The following is a 22,177-nucleotide window of genomic DNA, read 5'->3' on the forward strand; positions in this document are numbered from 1 at the left end:
AGGGTTGTGTGCACCACATCTGGAAACTGCAGCCTCCTTCCCACATCGACCCTCAGCTCCCAGGACCTGGCCGGTTAGCAGCAGATTGGGCTTTGGTTGTTTGGTTACCCTGGCTCCCTCTTTGATGAAGGTGATGGCCTTCCTCAAATCTGTGCCAGCCATCCTCTTCTTGCATCTCTCTCGCTCTAGTGTGTCAGCAAGAGCCAGAAGCACCTTATCATGGCACCACCTATACCGTCCTTGAGTTAGAGCTGCTTTGCACCCAGACAGTATATGAGCCAGTGTCCCCTTTTGACCACAGAGCTTACAGTTCAGGTCCTCTCTCATCCCCCATGTGTACAGATGTAATAGCGAAGGAAGATGTCATACACGGATCGCAAGAGGAAGGAAATACAGAAGGGCTCCAGTCTCCATAACTCTACCCATGAGATCTTGTGCTTAAGCAGATCTCATTTTGTCCAGGCACTCTGGGACCCTTGTTCCACTGCCTTTAACATCCACTTCTCTTCCTCACGGATCCGTACTTCTGCCTGTATCATGTCTCATCTGTCCATTATGCTTGCATTTCCTCACTGCTGAAAGTGAACTGAGCCTAGGCCTTGCCGCCCGACACAGGGGTTGTCGATGATACCTCGCAGCTTCAGAGAACACACTGCCTGCTCCACAGCTTGGCCGGCTGCCCACTTGCACCCAAATCTGGTTGTAATGCCTGCTTGCTTTACCAAGACGTCATTGGAATCTCTCAAGCTTAATAAGGCTCTGCATTTTGCCACCTTGAATTCCTCCACAACAGATGACAGGGGAAGCTGCAGTTGCCCAGATCGACTACAGAGGCCCATTGAAGAGAAGCTTGGGGGAATTTCCAACCATCTCTGCAGGTGCTTGTTGGTTTTCCTCTCGATGCCCTCTACGACAGTCATGGGGAACTCATAAAGTGTGAAGAGCCAGAGAAGCCTGGGCAGAATGCTGTATTGGTACAGCCAGGTCTTGAATTTACCGGGAAGTCCGAATTTCTCTATCTTCTTCAGCCATTCATCTGTCTGCTTCACATCATTGGTGACATTGGCCCCATCTGTCAGTGACACACTAAACCCCAAGCATTTTATTGGGTTATCTTTGATGGAAGGGATGATCTCACCTTGAACTTTGAGGCTAAACTTGCTAGTAACTTTGCCCTTTCTGATCACCATACATCTGGGCTTCTTGGCCTTGAAGGGCATCCTCGCCCAAGTGACTACATTGTCCAGAGTTTCCAATACCCATCTTGCTTGGACATGTGACACAGTCGTTGTAGTGATGTCGTCCATGAACCCTCGTAGAGCCGGCTGAACAATGCCCGACTCCAGCGTTGGGCCGCGGGTTAACATGTTCTGCTGCTGATAACAGGACGTTCATTCCCATAATAAATAGGGTGGGGGAGATGGTGAACCCTGTTGGAATCCCCTTCTGGAGGTCCTGCCACCTAGTTGTGAAATGGGCTGATGTAAATCTGAGTTCGAATCCGCGGGAGGCAGGAGGAGAAGATAGCAGCGCACCGCGCATGTGCAGCCCTCCGGTGAAATGATATTGTATCCGTTAAATAGGGGCCGTGGACAATTCTGATTTGATGGAGACAGACGTGAAAGCACAGAGGAACATCTGGAGAAATTTCTGAAACGCGGGTTCGCTGCCGCTGTTACTGGGTGATCGAGAATCTTCCGGAGGGAAGGCCCCAAAATACCCGGATTTGCCTGCTGCTGGCGACCGAAATTGAGATCGAATCGTTCGGATAGAGATGGTGCTCGGTACTCGGTGTCGGAGGGCTGATCAGAGGCTCGAAGTTTTCGGACGACTCAGAGTCGGACTGTGGTCGGACATGGCGGAGAGAGTTTTCTTCCTTCTCCTGTCTGCGTGAGGTGTGGGACATTTGAGAGACTTTGAACTTTTTACTGTGTCATGGACTGTGTTTCATCAAGTTATGGTATTGTTGTACTGTTGTAACTAATGTGGTTTTGTTAGTTTTTTCAGTCTTGGTCCGTTCTGTGTTTTTGTGATATCACACCAGAGGAATATTGCATCATTTCTTAATGCATGCATTACTAAATGACAATAAAAGAGGACTGCATGTCCTCATAATCTAATCTAGATAGCTGGTGATCATGTCTCGAATAGCCACTGGGATGTAGTACTGGTCAAGTCCTTCTATGATGAGGTCAAGTGGAATAGATCCGTAGGCTTTCACCAGGTCTAACCAGACAACTGTTAAGTCGCCTTTTTTCTGCTTGGCCTCACGGATCAAATGGCTAGTCATTAAGGTGTGTTCCAGACACCCTGAAAAGCCTGGAATACTGCCTTTCTGAATAGGTGTGTTGATATAGCGGTTCTGCGTCATGTAAGAAGTCAGTCTTCTTGCGAGCACAGAAAAGAAAATCTTACATTCCACATCTAGGAGAGAAATTGTCCTAAACTGGGCAATTGTGGAAGAATCCTCTTCCTTTGGAATAAAGCATCCCTTTGCCAATTTCCAACTTGATGGAATAATATCTTTGGCCCAGATCCTTCTCATGACCTTCCACAGCCTCCAAAGTAGTTTTGGGCATTTCTTATACACCATATAAGGTATGCCGCTTGGGCCTGGGGCAGCTGATGCTTTAGCTTTCCAAATGATGTCCTGGATTTCTGTCCTGTCCTGTAGCTCCTTCACATTCAGCTCAATTGATGGTTTTTCCGGTCTTCGCACAGCCCTATTAGTTCCTAGTTCCTGACCCGTCCGTGGGTCGCTGTGTGCCTCCCGCAGGGACTCCTCTACCTCTGGCTTTGAGCTGGATAGTATACCAGATTTTTGTTGGCCGAGAAGAGTCCTAGTGAAGCTGAATGGATTCCTCACAAACTGCGCTCGCCTTTTCTCCTTCTTCCTTCTTTGCTGTCGTAGATGTTCCGCCCTCCAGAGTTTGCACAGCTTTTCCCGCAACATACTGGTTAAGTCCTTATTACCCTCTTTTTCAGACAGTGGGCTGGTTTTAAACCTCTTGTTGAGCATCTTTAATTCGCCTCTCAAACGATGGACCTCCATTTCCCTCCTATTTGATTGCCACGGTAACTCGGGCTGCCTTCTCCGCTCCTTTGGGCCAAATCGTTCCTTAGCTAGATTGTACGCTGTGGCTGTGAGTGAGTCAATCTTTCTGTGTACTGGACCTGCTAAGGCAACTTCCAGGATGTCGTCTAGATCATCGTCGAACTGCATCCAGGCGACGTTGTCTGATGATCTAGGCCATTTGATCCTGTATTTCCTTGACGAATGGACTGGGGTAGCCGAAGAGGAACTCACTTTGGTCTGTTGTTCGGTGCTGAGGTGACTCAAGTGCAGAGAGATCTTCAGCTCTGTGGGGTGCTTCCTAGCTGGAATTCTCCTTTGTCTCACCGGACACTAAGTCCGTGCGCTGCAGTTGGGTCACATCTAGACTTTCTCTGATGTGTCTTGAGCACTCTGTTTTTGCAGACTTTCCCACAATGACACCTTACCGTGAATTCCTCTCTGGTCAGTGTTGTTTGCTTTAGCTTCCTCGTAGTCGTGTTTCCTGTCTTGGCCATTATGACCGTCCTGTTGAGTCTCTCATCCTCTCCCCCCTCTCGGGAGACTCTGGGGGTATTGCTCTTCATGTTCAATCGTAGCCTGAGTGGTGCCCTCTTGCGCATGCTGCCTACAAGGATGTTAGCCTTGTGAGCCCGTGCCAGTCTTTCCTGGAGGTCAGCTGTCTCTCCAGCGTCACCGACCTGTACGCACTTGAGCAAGGAGGGAATGGTTAATATCTTGGTGGCGCCCTGATTTCCAGCAAGCCACAGCATGAAAAAAAAAATCAATGCTGGAAAAGGAATGCCTTATGTTTGCGAACTACCCCCTTGCCTGGTGGACCTTTTTCTTTTTTGCAACTTGATTTTATAGAACTACCCACAGTACACTGTTGTAAATATTGCTTGGTAATAGTAGATGTATTTAGCAGATAGATAGAGGCTATACCCACTACTGATAATACTGTTGTAAAAATATTACTAAGAGAAGTGATTCCCCGTTATGGATTACCTGAATCAATAAGCTCAGACAATGGACCTCATTTTATTGCTAAGATAAATGAGAAAATCTGTAAAGAACTGGCAATAAAACAGCAATTTCACTGTGCTCACCATCCAAGAACAGCTGGTATAGTGGAACGAGCAAATGGAACCTTAAGGAATAAGCTAACTAAACTTATGCAAGAAACTGGGCTAACCTGGCTTAAGGTTTTACCTCTGGCATTGTTCCATATCAGAGTTACACCCTCGACGAGAACTGGATTATCCCCAGCAGAAATCATCCATGGAAAGCCCATGGCGGTCAGAACCGGCCCAACCTCCCCTTCCTGAAAGGATGGACATGCATACCTTGGGGGAGGAGATGGGAAAATATTTATGCAAGTTAACTAAAACTCTCCAAAGCTTGCATTCACAGGTACAACAGGCCTATTGAGAGGATGACACCCAGCCTAAGGGTGACTACTCCACCATCAAGCCTGGAGATTTTGTCTTGATTAAGAACTGATATCCTGGGAAGTTGGAACTGAGGTGGAGAGGACCGTACCAACTGCTGCTGACAACACCTACTGCAGTGAAGGTGGAAGGACAGCTCCGCTGGATACATCAACACGTTACAGGCGGAACTGATAAGAACTGAAAAATGTATTGGTTAATGATGATTTTAATGAACCTAAGGGACCTGCCCCTGTTTCAGGAGGCCCCCAGGTTAACACTTTTCGGTCCCTCTGCCATACCTATGTTAAGCAAGTAGAACAGGGAGCACGTTGGGTATGTTTTGTATCATGTTGTAGAAGTGATAATCTGTTCAGATAACTTTATCATATAATGATAAAAAGGAGGGAATGATAAAGTTTATGGGAATTGAGGGATTCTCAGACACCTGTAAATAATGGGTTAAGTACCGACTATGTCTGTGTATTTTGGGAGTAACTGCAGTGTGTTTGAATAGAAACATAGAAACATAGAAAATAGGTGCAGGAGTAGGCCATTCGGCCCTTCGAGCCTGCACCGCCATTCAGTATGATCATGGCTGATCATCCAACTCAGAACCCTGTACCAGCCTTCCCTCCATACCCCCTGATTCCTTTAGCCATAAGGGCCATATCTAACTCCCTCTTAAATATAGCCAATGAACTGTCCTCAACTGTTTCCTGTGGCAGAGAACTCCACAGATTCACCACTCTCTGTGTGAAGAAGTTTTTCCTAATCTCAGTCCTGAAAGGCTTCCCCTTTATCCTCAAACTGTGACCCCTCATTCTGGAGTTCCCCAACATCAGGAACAATCTTCCTGCATCTAGCCTGTCCAATCCCTTTAGGATTTTATACGTTTCAATCAGATTCCCCCTCAATCTTCTAAATTCCAATGAGTATAAGCCTAGTTCATCCAGTCTTTCATCATATGAAAGTTCTGCCATCCCAGGAATCAATCTGGTGAACCTTCTTTGTACTCCCTCTATGGCAAGGTTGTCTTTCCTCAGATTAGGGGACCAAAACTGCACACAATACTCCAGGTGTGGTCTCACCAAGGCCATGTACAACTGCAGTAGTACCTCCCTGCTCCTGTACTCGAATCCTCTTGCTATGAATGCCAGCATATCATTCGCCTTTTTCACCGCCTGCTGTACCTGCATGCCCACTTTCAATGACTGGTGTATAATGACACCCAGGTCTCGTTGCACCTCCCCTTTTCCTAATCAGCCACCATTCAGATAATAATCTGTTTTCCTGTTTTTGCCACCAAAATGGATAACTTCACATTTATCCACATTAAATTGCATCTGCCATGAATTTGCCCACTCACCTAACCTATCCAAGTCACCCTGCATCCTCTTAGCATCCTCCTCACAGCTAACACTGCCGCCCAGCATCGTGTCATCCGCAAACTTGGAGATGCTGCATTTAATTCCCTCATCCAAGTCATTAATATATATTGTAAACAACTGGGGTCCCAGCACTGAGCCTTGCGGTACCCCACTAGTCACTGCCTACCATTCTGAAAAGGTCCCGTTTATTCCCACTCTTTGCTTCCAGTCTGCTAACCAATTCTCTATCCACATCAATACCTTACCCCCAATACCGTGTGCTTTAAGTTTGCACACTAATCTCCTGTGTGGGACCTTGTCAAAAGCCTTTTCAAAATCCAAATATACCACATCCACTGGTTCTCCCCTATCCACTCTACTAGTTACATCCTCAAAAAATTCTATGAGATTCGTCAGACATGATTTTCCTTTCACAAATCCATGCAGACTTTGTCCGATGATTTCACCGCTTTCCAAATGTGCTGTTATCACATCTTTGATAACTGACTCTAGCAGTTTCCCCACCACCAATGTTAGGCTAACCAGTCTATAATTCCCTGGTTTCTCTCTCCCTCCTTTTTTAAAAAGTGGGGTTACATTAGCCACCCTCCAATCCTCAGGAACTAGTCCAGGATCTAAAGAGTTTTGAAAAATTATCACTAATGCATCCACTATTTCCTGGGCTACTTCCTTAAGCACTCTGGGATGCAGACCATCTGGCCCTGGGGATTTATCTGCCTTTAATCCTTTCAATTTACCTAACACCACTTCCCTACTAACATGTATTTCCCTGAGTTCCTCCATTTCACTGGACCCTCTGTCCCCTACTATTTCCGGAAGATTATTTATGTCCTCCTTAGAGAAGACAGAACCAAAGTAGTTATTCAATTGGTCTGCCATGTCCTTGCTCCCCATAATCAATTCACCTGTTTCTGTCTGTAGGGGACCTACATTTGTCTTAACCAATCTTTTTCTATTCACATATCTATAAAAGCTTTAATAATGTCTCACATCTGCTTCTTTGAAACAAGATAAGGGTAAAGTTCACACAGATCCATATAAGATGTCTCCTGATTTTTCATACCTTTTGGTTTCAACAAAAGATGGCACCTATAGACAGGACATTCCTTTCTTAATTAAAGCATTGTTAATTAAAGCTTTTTAATTAAGTTTTGGCTCCAACAAACCAGGTAGGATATTCCTTTCTTTAATTAAAGTGGCTGGAGTGTCTATCAAACTGATTGTTCTTTTGTATCAATAGTCCACTGACTTGGCTGGAATGTTTATCAAACTGATTGTTCTTTTGTCTCGTGGCCTTATAAATCGAAACAGTTCTGAAAGGTGAACAGTGAACCTGTTGAACTGCCGGAGGGATGAGAACACTTCTCCCTTGATATTGGGACCAAGCTCACTCGCCAGCTGAGCTCGAAGAAATAAACTGGTGAAAAGATAAGTAACGATCTTTTTGTGCTGTCGTTATTTGGTCTGGCGTTTTTTAAAGTTTACAGCATGATCATACTGTTTATTTGGGTGCCAAGATAGCATAGTGCTTAGCAGCCCTGGACGTCCAGAGTTCAGAGTTCAATTCCGGTGCCACTCTGTAAGGAGTCTCTGTATGTCCTCCTCATGGAATACATGGGTATTTGCCGGGTGCTCCGCTTTCCTCCTGTAGTTCAAAGCTGTACCAGATAGGTTAATTGGGCATTGTAAATTATCCCGTGATTAGGTTGGGCTTAACCGGAGTTGTAGGGTTTTGGGGGCGGCCATGGCTCTAAGGGCTGGAAGGGCCAACCTGGTGCTGTATCAATAAATAATCAAAGGCTCTGTTGAGGTTTGGGACAACCAGGAATAATTGAAAGTTAACATAAGCATTCATACATACGAGGGGTGATTGATAAGTTCGTGGTCTAAGGTAGAAGGAGATGAGTTATACAGCTCTCGTTACATGCACATGCAGTTCAACTCATTGAGTGATTATGCAGAAAGTTTGAAGTTAATAACTCATTAGTTAATAACTCATCAGGGCAATTGATTGATAAGTTCGTGGCCTAAGGTAGAATGAGATGAGTTATTAACTTCAAACTTTCTGCATAATCACTCAAAGAGTTGAACTGCATGTGCATGTAATGAGAGCTGTATAACTCATCCCCTTCTACCTTAGGCACGAACATATCAATCACCCCTGCTGTGGACACTTTCTGAAGGTCCAAAATCCGTATGCTCCACGACCGCTGGACTAAGCGTGTAAATGTAGGAGGGGACTATGTTGAAAATAAATGTGCTAGGTTTTCTAAAATTGACTCCTTCTACCTTAGGCCACGAACTTATCAATCACCCCTCGTAAATATATCCAAAGTGAATAATATACACACATCTTCAGTCTTTAAGCAATAAATTCTGATTAAGATTCGGAATAGTCTACAAATTCTTATTTTTTTCCCCTCAGTTGAGGATTATATTTTTGAAAGATGATACAGGCTCACCTCCTTCTTCCCGTCACCATCAAAATCACAGAGAGCCAGCGATCGTACATTATCCCCAGTGACCTGTGTAAAATACAAGCATTTTAATCTGTACTGCTTCAAGAATTTATGCTAACTTTCAATTTAATTAATACTTGAGACTTGCAGTCTGCAATTTTGGCAAGTATTATATGGACATGGTTTTCATGCATTTCACTCTCTGAGGCACAGAACATTGGCAATCTACAGGGACCATTACTTCCAATTTTACCAGCAATGCAACGAAGACTGAAAATTTCAACAGTAAAAAAATTACACCTCAGACTAATTGTATGTGCTCTGTGGGTGGACTCATTTTCATTTAACGTGCAATGTGGTGACTATGCATGTATAAATTCCAATGAGTCTCCTCTTTGAATTTACACTGGGGGAGGTCATTCCCCTGCTGTGTGTAGAGAATTATTCACTCAATGAAAATTATTCATTTTAGCACATCAATGGCTTTACAAGAGATCACTTGTGTGTTTGTTGGTGAGAAGAGCTTCAAAAATCTCCACAAGCAGACAACACTCAGGGTCTTTGGGAAAGGACTGGTTACTGCATCAAATGAAGAAAGAGATTCATAATTCATAGAAACAGAATTCTTACAGTGATGAAGGAGCTCAAATACCACATCCAAGTGAAGTAATACAGTCAGTCCCATTCCCCAGTTTAAATTTCCATAAGACCATAAGACAAAGGAGCAGAAGTAGGCCATTCGGCCCATCGAGTCTGCTCTGCCATTTTATCATGAGCTGATCCATTTTATCCTATTTAGTCCCACTGCCCCACCTTCTCACCATAACCTTTGATGCCCTGGCTACTCAGATACCTATCAATCTCTGCCTTAAATACGCCCAATGACTTGGCCTCCACTGCTGCCCAGGGCAACAAATTCCATAGATTCACCACCCTCTGACTAAAAAAATTTCTTCGCATTTCTGTTCTGAAAGGGTGCCCTTCAATCCTGAAGTCATGCCCTCTCGTACTAGACTCCCCCATCATGGGAAACAACTTTGCCACATCCACTCTGTCCATGCCTTTTAACATTCAAAATGTTTCTATGAGGTCTCCCCTCGTTCTTCTAAACTCCAAGGAATACAATCCAAGAGCAGACAAACGTTCCTCATATGTTAACCCTCTCATTCCCGGAATCATTCTAGTGAATCTTCTCTGCACCCTCTCCAATGTCAGCACATCCTTTCTTAAATAAGGAGACCAAAACTGCCCACAGTACTCCAAGTGAGGTCTCACCAGCGCCTTATAGAGCCTCAACATCACATCCCTGCTCCTATACTCTATTCCTCTAGAAATGAATGCCAACATTGCATTTGCCTTCTTCACTACCAACTCAACCTGAAGGTTAACTTTAAGGGTATCCTGTACAAGGACTCCCAAGTCCCATTGCATCTCAGAACTTTGAATTCTTTCCCCATTTAAATAATAGTCTGCCCGTTTATTTTTTCTGCCAAAGTGCATAACCATACACTTTCCAACATTGTACTTCATTTGCCACTTCTCTGCCCATTCTTCCAATCTATCCAAGTCTCTCTGCAGACTCTCCGTTTCCTCAGCACTACCGGCCCCTCCACCTATCTTCGCATCGTCAGCAAACTTAGCCATAAAGCCATCTATTCCATAATCCAGATCGTTGATGTACAACGTAAAAAGAAGCGGCCCCAACACTGATCCCTGTGGAACACCACTGGTAACCGGCAGCCAAACAGAATAGGATCCCTTTATTCCCACTCTCTGTTTCCTGCCAATCAGCCAACGTTCTATCCACGTATGTAACTTTCCTGTAATTCCATGGGCTCTTATCTTGTTAAGTAGCCTCATGTGTGGCCCCTTGTCAAAGGCCTTCTGAAAATCCAAATATACAACATCCACTGCATCTCCCTTGTCTAGCCTACTGGTGATTTCCTCAAAAAATTGTAATAGGTTTGTCAGGCAGGATTTTCCTTTAAGGAATCCATGCTGAGTTCTGCCTATCTTGTCATATGCCTCCAGGTACTCTGTAACCTCATCCTTGACAATCGACTCCAACAACTTCCCAACCACCGACGTCAAGCTAACAGGTCTATAATTTCCTTTTTGCTTCCTTGCCCCCTTCTTAAATAGCGGAGTGACATTTGCAATCTTCCAGTCTTCCGGAACCATTTCTTTTTGAAGGATGTCAGGACCAGCAGCGAGGGACAGGTCAATGTTCAGCTCACTGCTCAGTGAGATTTACTCATCTCTACATTGAACTGAGGCTGTGCCCTGCAACCAACAGGCTCCTGAATTGGCCATGACCTGGCTTCGTGGCTGTGAACTTCAGTTCTGAACATGACTTGCTTACTTTTATTGTTTGCATGATTTCTTTTTTTTCCTGCACACTGGTGTATAATGCTCATTTTTTAATGTGTTCTATTGGGATTATTCGATTTGTGGCAGCCTGTAAAGAGATGAATCTCAATCTCAAGGTTGTATATAGTAAACATACTTTGGTAATAAATGTACTTTGAACTTTAAGCACTGAAGTCGAGGTCCAAAAGTAACTTGCAGCTTTTATTCAAATTTTAAAATGTCTCCCTTCTTCTCTAACTATTAACAAATGGAAACAGCTTCTACCCACCTTTTCCAAAACCAGACACAATCTTGAACAATTCTATCACCTCTTCTCTCAATGGATTTTCTTCAAGGGAAGAAACAGCAGCTTCACATATTTAATTTTACAGAGAATTCTATCACCCTTAAATCACCACAGTTACTCTTTTTATGCTTCTCAGGACTTGTACAATGATTCTACAGTTGGATGGCCACAATTGGATGCAATACTCCAACTAGGGCTAATTTAAATATTCTACAAAGGTCCAATATAACTTCAGTAGAATATGGAAGAAATACTCAAAAGCACAACAGATTCTACAGATGCTAGAAATTCTGAACAACACACACAAAATGCTGGAGGAATTCAGCAAGTCAGGCAGCACCTATGGAGGGGAATAAACAGTTAACTTATGGAGCTGAAACTCTTCATCAAGATTAAAGATTCAAAATTATTCAGTGTCATTTCCAGTACCCATGTAAAGGAGAATGAAATAATTTTTACTCCAGATCTGATGCAGTACAAAAACAATATGATAAGAACACAATAATAAAAAATTCACAATAAGTGTAGATATATAAGATAGCTTATATACATAGACTGATTGTACGTCCATAAAGTGACAGTAGGCATAGGAGCGTCTGTACGCAAGGTGACTCTGACAGGAAATGATAAAGCAGTGGTGGCTGGGTGTGTGGAGTGGATCAGTGGGTGGAGGTGTTGATCAGCCTTACTGCCTGGGGAAAGTAACTGTTTACAAGTCTGGTGGTCCCGGTATGGCTGCTACATAGCCTCCTTCCTGATCGGAGTAGGACAAACAGTCCATGGAAACGGTGGGTGGGATCCTTCATGATGCTACTGGTCCTTTTTTGACACCTCTCTGTATGTACACGTGTCTTGATGGTGGGTAGGCTAGTGCTGGTAATGCATTGGGTCGTTTTGACTACCCATTGTAAAGCTTTCTCATCCCCCACAGTGCAGATTCTGTACCATGCAGGGATGCAGCATGTTAGGATACTCTCTACTGCCCAACTGTGGAAGAATGCGAGTAGTGTAGACATGCATAGTCCTGCTCTCTGCAGTTCCTCAGAAAGTAGAGGCTTTGGTGAGTTTTCCAGATTGTGTAGGATGTGTAGGATGTAGGATGTAGGACCATGAGGGGTTGTGCAAGATGTGGATCATTATGTGCAACATGGATTTGAAACTGCTCACCGTTTCCACAGCTGTACTGCCAAAGTAAAGAGGGGCGTCAGTGGTGTGAGTTCTCCTGAAGTCCGCAGCCATCTCCTTTGCCTTGCTGATATTAAGAGGTTATTTGCTTGGCACCAGACCTCGAGATCTTCCACCTCTTTTCATAGGCCATCGTATCATTGTTGATGATGGCTAGAATCAACTTCTGCCTAAGCAAGGACCTGCAGTTGCTGCATTTTGCCTATCAGTCTACAGCAGACACAATCTCACTGGCTACTCACTTGGCCTTGGATCACCTGGACAAGAGTAATATCTACAACACACATCAAAGTTGCTGGTGAACACAGAACGCAAACATCGACTGTACCTCTTCCTAGAGATGCTGCCTGGCCTGCTGCGTTCACCAGCAACTTCGATGTGTGTTGCTTGAATTTCCAGCATCTGCAGAGTTCCTCGTGTTTGAGTAATATCTACATCAGGCTGCTGTTTATTGATTACAGCTCAGCGTTCAATACAATCATACCTTCAGTTCTAATCAACAAGCTCCAAAACATGGGCCTCTGTACCTCCCTTTGCAACGGGATTAACTTCCTCACTGAAGACCACAGTCTGTGTGGATTGGAAATAACATCTTCTCCTCACTGACAATCAACACTGCCACGCCTTAAGGGTGCGTGCTTAGCCCACTACTCTATTCTCTCTACAGCCACGATTGTGTAGCTAGGCACAGATCAAGTGCCGTCTATAAATTTGCCAACAACACAACTATTTTTGGCAGAATTTCAGATGGTGACAAGCAGGCAGGCAGGAGCTAGATAGGTCAGCTGGCTGAGTGATGTTGTAGCAACAACTCTGCACTTAATGCCAGTAAGACCAAGGAATTAATTGTGGACTTCAGGACGGGGAAGTTGAGGAAACACACACCAGTCCTCGTCAAGGGATCAGAAGTGGTAAGGGTGAGCAGTTTCAAGTTCCTGGATGTCAATATCTCTTAGGATCTACCCTGGACCCAACATATTGATGCAATTACAAAGAAGGCAAAACAGAGGCTATACTTCATCAGGAGTTTCAGAATTAGTATGTCACCAAAGACACTTGCAAATTTCTACAGATGTACTGTGGAAAGCATTATAACTGGTTGTATCACGATCAGGTATGGAGGGGCCACTGCATGGGACTGGAAAAGGCTGCTAAAAGTTGTATTCAGCCAGCTGCATTATGGCCACTAGCCTCCCCACCATCCAGGACACCTTCAGAAGGCACTGCATTAAAAAGGCAGCATCCATCCTCAAGGAGCCCCATCACTCAGGACGTGCCCTCTTCTCATTGCTACCATCGAGGAGGTGGTAAAGGAGTCTAAAGGCACACAGCCAATGTTTCACGAATAGCTTCTTCCCCTCAATTTCTGAACCCATGAACAGCAGCTCAGTGGTTTTCCTCTTTGCAATATGTAAAAAAGAAATAAGTAATTTAATGTAATTTATAGTCTTTACTATTATCCATTGCAATGAGCTGCTGCCGCAAAACAACTAATTTCACAAAATATGCCAGTGATATTAAACTTGGTTCTCATTCTGAGCTCTACCACTGTCATGTCATAGGCGAACTTGGCAATGTGATTTTTGGCTGTGCAGTCATGCATGAGCACAGTGTACAGCAATGGGCTCAGCACACAGATCTGGGGAACAGCTGTGTTGAGGATGATGGGGAGGGAGGAGCACATGTAAATCCTGACTATCTGAGGTATGTTCGTCAGGAAGTCCAACATCCAGTTTTGCACATCGGTGTATTTAGACTGAAGAGTTTGTTCACCAAGGTCTGTGGGACACCTTAGAAGATTTGACTCTGCATAGTCCTTCTCACTCTGCTGCTGTTAGGGACAGTGGCTGCTTACCTGGAAGGGGAAGGGGGAAATTTTCAAGGCTGGCATTGTGTTGTATGCCTCACAGTAAGTGTAAAGTTTGCTTAGATCTTTGGAGAGAGAGGCATCACTGGTATAGTCAAAGCTGTTTTTCCTTGCATAGTCCGTAACTTCCTTGATGCCCAGCCACATACACCGGGATTGCTGTGTCCTGCAAACACTCCTGCAATTACAAAGAGATCACCAACTGGATGCTTGTTTTGTAGAGGGCTGATGGTACGGTAAAGCTCTCCCCCTGCATCCTTGGCATCCACACCTCCGGGGGGGGGGGTGGGGGGGGGAGGCGGAGATGAAGATAGTGGTGATGAACACAACAGCAAACGTCCTGAGTTTACTGTTGTGTTCAGAAGCCAGAATAAGAAGGTGGAGGAGGGGAAAGAGTTCAAACTGGCAAGTGATAGGTGAAACCAGGTGAGGGGAAAAGGTGGATGAGTGGGGGAGGGGGAATGAAGTAATAAGGGGGAGGTGATAAGCAGAAGAGGTAAAGGGCTGAAAAAGGAATATATTGGAGAGGACTGAATTATGGAAGAAAGGGAGGGAGGAGGGAGGTGATGGGGAGGAGAAGGGAAGGGCTGAGAGAGTAACGACGAGGGGGATTGGAAGGGGGAGTACTTACTGGGTTACAGAAATCAATGTTCATGCCATCAGGTCAGAGGCTATCCAGACAGAATATGAGGAGTTACTCCTCCTCATCGTGGCAGTAGAGGAGGCCACTGACAGACATATGAGTATGGGAATGGGAGGTTGAATTGAAATGAGCAGCCACTGGGACACAGACAGAATGAAGGTGCTTGATGAAGCGCCTTCTATGTCTGGTCACACGGATGTAGAGGAAGCCGTAGCTGGAGCACTGGATACAACAGATAACCCTGAAACACTCACAGGTGAAGTGTCGCCTTACCTGAAAGGACTGTTTAGGGCCCTGAATGATGGTGCAGGAGGTGGTGTAGGGAAGTGTAACACTTGTCCCGCTTGCAGGGATACATGCCAAGGAGGAAGATTAGTGCAGAGATGATGAGTGCTTAGGGGTATCTTATAGAAGATACTCATGGAAAGCGGGCAGGGGTGTGGGGGAAGAGAAAGATGTGCTTAGTGGTAGGATCTCATTGTAAGTGGCAGAGGTTATAGAAAATGATATGCCGGTAGAAATACTCAGCAGGTCAAGCAGCAACCTGATCCACTAAGTACTTCCAGCATGTTCTTTTTTCGTTTCAGACTTCCAGTATCTGTAATTTTTATTTTCATTTGACATAACTTCTCTCATTTGTACACTCACGTCTAAAATCATCAACATGCAAAAAGTGTCCAAGCATCATCTACAAGAAAATCTTCCAATCTGAAAAATTACTGTTTTCTACCACCCTCTGTGTTTAAGCCAATTTCCTATTCATGTTATTCATTCTCTTATAATTTGATAGGCATCAATTTTGCTAACCAGTCTTACATGTGGGACTTTATTAGTCAACATGTGCAACATCGACATTTCTATCAATCTTCTCTGTTCACAATTTTTTTAAAAATCAGGTGAGCTAATACTGATTTGCTTTTAATAATTCCATGCAAACTTCATCAACTCAAACTTTTCCATGTGCCTGTTATTGTCTTCTCCAATTATTGTTTCAAGAAATTACCCATGACTGAGATTAAACTAACAGTTCTGTAGTTTCCTGGCATCTCTATACATGCCTTTTCAAACAACATTATTCCTTTCCATGAGGAAATTTGCATTTGCTAGAATTTCAAGCAACACACATAAAAGTTGCTGGTGAACGCAGCAGGCCAGGTAGCATCTCTAGGAAGAGGTACAGTCGACATTTCGGGCCGAGATCCTTCGTCAGGACTAACTGAAAGAAGAGCTAGTAAGAGATTTGAAAGTGTGAGGGGAGGGAAAGATCCAAAATGATAGGAGAAGACAGGAGGGGGAGGGATGGAGCCAAGAGCTGGACAGGTGATTGGCAAAAGGGATATCAGAGGATCATGGGACAGGAGGCCTAGGTAGAAAGAAAAGCGGGGGGGGAAGCCCAGAGGATGGGCAAGGGGTATAGTGAGAGGGACAGAGGGAGAAAAAGGAGAGAGAGAAAAAGAATGTGTGTACATAAATAAATAACGATTGGGGTACAAGGGGGAGGTGGGGCATTAGTGGAAGTTTGAGAAGTCAATGTTCATGCAATCAGGTTGGAGGCTACCCATTCCCATTCCCATATGTTAATTCCAAGTCCCATTCCCATTCTGGTATGTCTATCCACGGCCTCCTCTACTGTAAAGTTGAAGCCACACTCAGGTTGGAGGAACAACACCTTATATTCTGTCTGGGTAGCCTCCAACCTGATGGCATGAACACTGACTTCTCAAACCTCTGTTAATGCCCCACTTCCCCCCGTAACCCATCCGTTATTTATTTATATACACACATTCTTTTTCTCTCTCTCTCCTTTTTCTCCATCTGTCCCTCTCACTATATCCCTTGCCCATCCTCTGGGTATTTCCCACCTCCCCCCTTTTGTTTCTGCCTAAGCCTCCTGTCCCATGATCCTCTCATATCCCTTTTGCCAATCAACTGTCCAGCTCTTGGCTCCACCCCTCCCCTCCTGTCTTCTATCATTTTGGATCTCCCCCTCCCCCTGCCACTTTCAAATCTCTTACTAGCTCTTCTTTCAGTTAGTCCTGACGAAGGGTCTTGGCCCGAAACGTCGACTGTACCTCTTCCTAGAGATGCTGCCTGGCCTGCTGCGTTCACCAGCAACTTTTATGAACATTATTATAACCATATAACAATTACAGCACGGAAACAGGCCATCTCAGCCCTTCTAGTCTGTGCCGAACTCCTACTCTCACCTAGTCCCACCGACCTGCACTCGGTCCATAACCCTCCATTCCCTTCCTGTCCATATATCTATCCAATTTAACTTTAAACGTCAACATCAAACCTATCTCAACCACTTCTGCTGGAAGCTCATTCCACACAGCTACCACTCTCTGAGTAAAAAAGTTCCCCCGCATGTTACCTCTAAACTTTTGCCCTTTAACTCTCAACTCACGTCCTCTTGTTTGAATCTCCCCCACTCTCAATGGAAAAAGCCTATCCACATCAACTCTATCAATCCCCCTCATAATTTTAAACACCTCTATCAAGTCCCCTCTCAACTTTCTACGCTCCAAAGAATAAAGACCTATCTTGTTCAACCTTTCTCTGTAACTTAGATGAAACCCAGGCAACATTTTAGTAAACCTCCTCTGTACTCTCTCAATTTTATTGACACTTTTCCTATAATTCGGTGACCAGAACTGCACACAATACGCCAAATTTGGCCTAAACGTCACCGAAAATCTGTGAAGGGACCTCAAAAGAGCAGTGCGTGCAAGACGGCCCAAGAATCTCAGAGAACTAGGAGTCTTTTGCAAGGAAGAATGGGTGAAAATCCCCCAAACAAGAATTGAAAGACTCTCAGCTGGCTACAGAAAGTGTTTACAAGCTGTGATACTTGCCAAGGCGGGGGGGTGTTACTAGGTACTGACCATGCAGGGTGTCCAAACTTTTTTCTCGGGCCCTTTTTTTGTTATTTTGAAACTGTAAAAGATGGAAATAAAAAAGTAACCTTGCTTAAGATATTAAAGAAATGTGTCATCTTTAACTTTATGCCTTTTGGAAATCAGGTCATCTTTTACTTGCTTAGCTATTCACAGTACAGAAATTTTGACCAGGGGTGCCTAAACGTTTGCATGCCACTGTACCTGCCCAGCGAAGACTTTCTGATTCTCTATATTAATCACCATTATCTACAGTCATCTTCTTTCCCCACTTACTTTTCTCAGGTTTGCCATATTCAGCTCTGGAATTACTCGCCTAATACATCAAATACCTTTACTGTTTTCTTTTATCATCTTCCATATCCCATGTCTTCAATTCTGTGGCACAGCGCAGTCATTTAGATATTCTTAATTCAGGGAGTATATTTAGTGACTCACAGGAGCTGATGGAACACCAGCAGAGCAGTTACCTTGATTTTTGCACAGGAAGCAATAGGCCTAATCACTGTAAACAAAAGAGGCAGTGAATGGTTGAAAGGATCATCCCAAGGCAAGAACCAGGCCAGTCCATAAGCATGTACACATTGCCAGAGTCATGGTGGAAAGGTCACAGGAGAGCCAGTTGGGGGAAAAGAAAGGTTAATGGTCAAGACGTTCTTCAAAAGGAAAGATAATTTTGTTATAAGGCAACAATTGCTTGATTTTGTCAGCCCAAACTTGACTGGCAGCTAAATAAATTTTGATGCAAATTTAGTATATTTCAATGCAAACATATAACTGTAGGATCCACTTTATAAAAACATTTCCATGCCAAGCAAAATTCCTTGGTGTAATATCCTTTATAACTACATTTATAAGGGAAAAAATCTCACCATTACATCTGGAGGATGCATTATGCTGCTACTTAGATATCAATATTTTCATTGTCTCTGTGTCTTTTAAAAAATTAAAAAAACAATGTGTTCAGGCAATAACTAACACATTTAATTATGGAAATAAGCAAAGTTCCTCACTATACTGTGGTGATGCAAAAACCTGCTTAACCTTCAGCAGGAAAAAAACTCATATCATCAGTAATGCTTTTGGCACAGACAGCAAAAAAATTACACATATTTCATCTGGTTATGAAATTTTACCATATCAATGCTTTTATTTGAAAAATACACCTGCTTTTATGTCAGTTAATTTATAGAATCTGTTAAGGAATCAAGTTTGATCCTCCATGAAGCTTTAAATCATTTCCCGAAGTGGAATACAACCAGACATGTTTTGCATGTCAATCCATTTACTTTACATCTACAAAGATTTTTCAACTGTTTTAATCTCTGCAACTCCTGCTTCATGAAGGATAATGAAAAATGGATACATCTAAAACAGCACACAAAATGCTGGAAGAACTCAGTGAGTCAGGCATCATAGATTGAGGGAAATGAACAGTCAATATTTTAGGTCAAGACCCTTTACAAGGACTGTTTTTTTTAGAAAAGGGAAGAAGCCAAAAATAAAAAGATGAGTGGAAATGGTAGAACAAGGTGAAAGGTAGAATTGATAAAGGGCTGAAGAAAGTGAAATCTGACAGGAGAGGATAGTGGACCAAGGAAAGGAGGTGAGGAGGAGAACCAGAGAGAGGAATGTGTAGGTGATGACCTGATAGGGCAAGGGAGGGGAAAGAGTGATAGGGTCGGTGGATAAGGGAATAACAGGAGAGTGGTTACCAGAAGTTAGAGATTATGTTCATGCCTTCAGATTGGAATATGAGGTGCTGGTTCCCTAATCTGTGTGTAGCAGCATCTTGGCAGTACAAGAGGCCATGGCCAGACGTGTTGCTGTGGAAATGGGAAGTGAAATTAAAATGGCTGGCTACTGGGAGACCCTGGCTGTCTTTCAATCTGCAATGGGTCTCACTGATAAATGAGGTTACAACAGGAGAACTGAATGCGATAAGTTCACGCATGAAGGGTTTCACATGTGAAGAACTGCCTCACCTGGAAGGACTGTTTAGGTGAGCGTGGTGCAGCTCTATTGTATGTTCATAGGTGGCTGCTAAATCCAAGTTGCGAGAGACATATAAGTCCACCACAAGGACATGAAAACTGTGTTAGATCTGGAAGTGGAGCCATTGCTGTTGCTTTCCTTCTTTGTCGGACAGTGACTAGTATTGCTTGGCGTCTCTCCTCTAGGTTGTTGTGAGCTGTTCTAACCAAGGCTCACCCGTCACTTCAGTCTTAGTCTTACGCACTCTGTTCCAGCCATTTTGGTATAAGCTCAGCATGTGTAATGTTAGCTTTCACATAGCCTTTGGACCTCTCCTGAGACCCGTCTCAATTCCTTTCACCCAGCCAAAACTCACCATATAGTAGCTGTTCAGGGATTTAGGAATCCTTCAGACGCATGACATACTCTGGCCACTGACGCAGTGCTTTTACAATCATGGTCTCAACACTCGAGGTCCCTGCCCTGTTGAGGACCTCTAGATTTGTGACTCGGTCCGGCCAACGGATGCCAATGATTGACCTCACACTACGCATATGGAATCCTTCTAGATTGAGGTGTCTTCTGTATATGGTCCAGGTTTCACACCAATACAGGAGACTGCTGAAGACAACAGCTTAGTTTTATGGACAGACAGATGTTGTGCTGGTTCAACACGTGATCGCAGTCGACCAAGGCTCCGGCTGGCCTTGCAGATCCTGGTGCCGATTTCGGTCTAGTGAGCCATCACTACGAATGACGCTGCTGAGATACTTGAGTTCTTCCACAGTTCTCAGTTTTGTTCCCCCGATAGAGATGGAGGGGGTGGTAGCAGCTGATCTAAGACAATGTTGAAATAGGACTTCTGTATTGCTTAGCCTTATATATACACACACACACACAATATATATATATATATATATATATATATATATATATATATATATATATAGATAAATGGAAAGGGAATCATGTAGAGAGAGAGAGATCCACTGCAGAAAGCAAAGAGGGAGGGAAGGACAAAATGTGCCTATTGGTAGGATCCCTTTGGAAATAGCAGAAAAGGCAGAGGATGATATGTTGGATACATAAGCTTGTGGAGTAGTAGGTGAGAATAGGAGAATTGTTATAATTGAGGAAGTACGAGGTAAGAGCAGACGTGGGATATAGAAGGGATGTAGGTGGGGTGGGGGAAACCTCATTTCCACAGATGTTCTAGAGTGAAAAGCCAAATCACAAGAACAGATGTGGTGGAGACAAATGAACTGCTGGAAGAATTACATCCTTGTAATTGACAGGGTGAGAAATGGTGTAATCGAAGTAACCATGGGAATCAGTGTTTTAGAAGATGTCAGTGAATAATCTGTCTCCTGAGATGGAGACAGCGATGAGGAGCGGGGAGAGAGGTGTCAGAGTTGAACCAAATGAATTTGAGTGCAGGGTGGAAGCTCACAGTGAATTTGATGAATTTGACGAGCTACACATAGGTGCAGGAAGCAGCATCAATGCAGTCGCCAAAGTAGTGGAGAAAGAGTTGGAGAGCACTGCCAGTTAAAGATGGGAACATGGATTGCTCCATGTAGTCAACTAAACGACAGGCATAACCAGGTACCACCTGAATGCCCATGGCTACACCATTGGTCCAGAGAAAATGGGAGAAGCCAAAAGAGAAATTGTTGAGTAACAGTGGAGGGGAACTTGTTGGGTGTTATCAAAATCGCAACAGATAGCCCCAAAGTCTTCCTGCTGGGGACAGAGGTGTATACTGATTGGACATCCATCGATATATCTTAAATCTCTTAAAGAAAATTCAACTGATCAAGTCAAGTCACTTTTTATTGTCATTTCAACCATAACTGCTGGTACAGTACACAGTAAAAACGAGACAATATTTTTCAGGACTATGGTGCTACATGAAACAGTACAAAAACTACACTGAACACAAAAACCACACTAGACTACAGACCTACCCAGGACTGCATTAAGTGCATAAAACAGTGCAGGCATGACAATAAATAATAAACAAGACAATAGGCACAGTAGAGGGCAGTAAGTTGGTGTCAGTCCAGGCTCTGGGTATTGAGGAGTCTGATGGCTTGGGAGAAGAAACTGTTACATAGCCTTGTCGTGAGAGCCCAAATGCTTCGGTACCTTTTGCCAGATGGCAGGAGCGAGAAGAGTTTGTATGAGGGGTGCGTGGGGTCCTTCATAATGCTGTTTGTTTTACGAATGCAGCGTGTAGTGTAAATGCCTGTAATGACGAGAAGGGAGACCCCAATGATCTTCTCAGCTGACCTCACTATCCGCTGCAGGGTCTTGCGATCTGAGATGGTGCAAATTCTGAACCAGGCAGTGATGCAGCTGCTCAGGGTGCTCTCAATACAACCTCTGTAGAATGTGGTGAGGATGGGGGGGTGGGAGATGGACTTTCCTCAGCCTTTGCAGGAAGTAGAGACGCTGCTGGGTTTTCTTTGCTATGGAGCTGGTGTTGACGGACCAGGTGAGATTCTCCAGCAGGTGAACACCAAGAAATTTGGTGCTCTTAACAATCTCTACGGAGGAGTTGTCGATGTTCAGCAGAGAGTGGTCGCTCCGTGTCCTCCTGAAGCCAACAACCATCTCT

At 44.0% G+C, this 22,177-nt stretch overlaps 1 protein-coding gene across 3 annotated transcripts in view; it reads right to left on the reverse strand.

Annotated features, from left to right (window-relative positions):
• The window catches only part of bbs2 (Bardet-Biedl syndrome 2), a 171,141-nt gene that overhangs the window by 138,294 nt on the left and 10,670 nt on the right, over positions 1-22,177 (reverse strand). For 2 of the 3 annotated variants that reach the window (XM_072279369.1, XM_072279368.1), the window contains exon 5: positions 8,336-8,398. In XM_072279369.1, the coding sequence (XP_072135470.1) occupies positions 8,336-8,398 (63 nt within the window). Of the gene's footprint in view, positions 1-8,335; positions 8,399-14,028; positions 14,219-22,177 lie in introns of all 3 variants that reach the window. The other variant, XM_072279371.1, reaches the window with a different exon arrangement.

The sequence above is a fragment of the Mobula birostris genome, chromosome 15 (genome assembly GCF_030028105.1).
Source record: "Mobula birostris isolate sMobBir1 chromosome 15, sMobBir1.hap1, whole genome shotgun sequence".
In the NCBI taxonomy this organism is placed as follows: Eukaryota; Metazoa; Chordata; class Chondrichthyes; order Myliobatiformes; family Myliobatidae; genus Mobula; species Mobula birostris.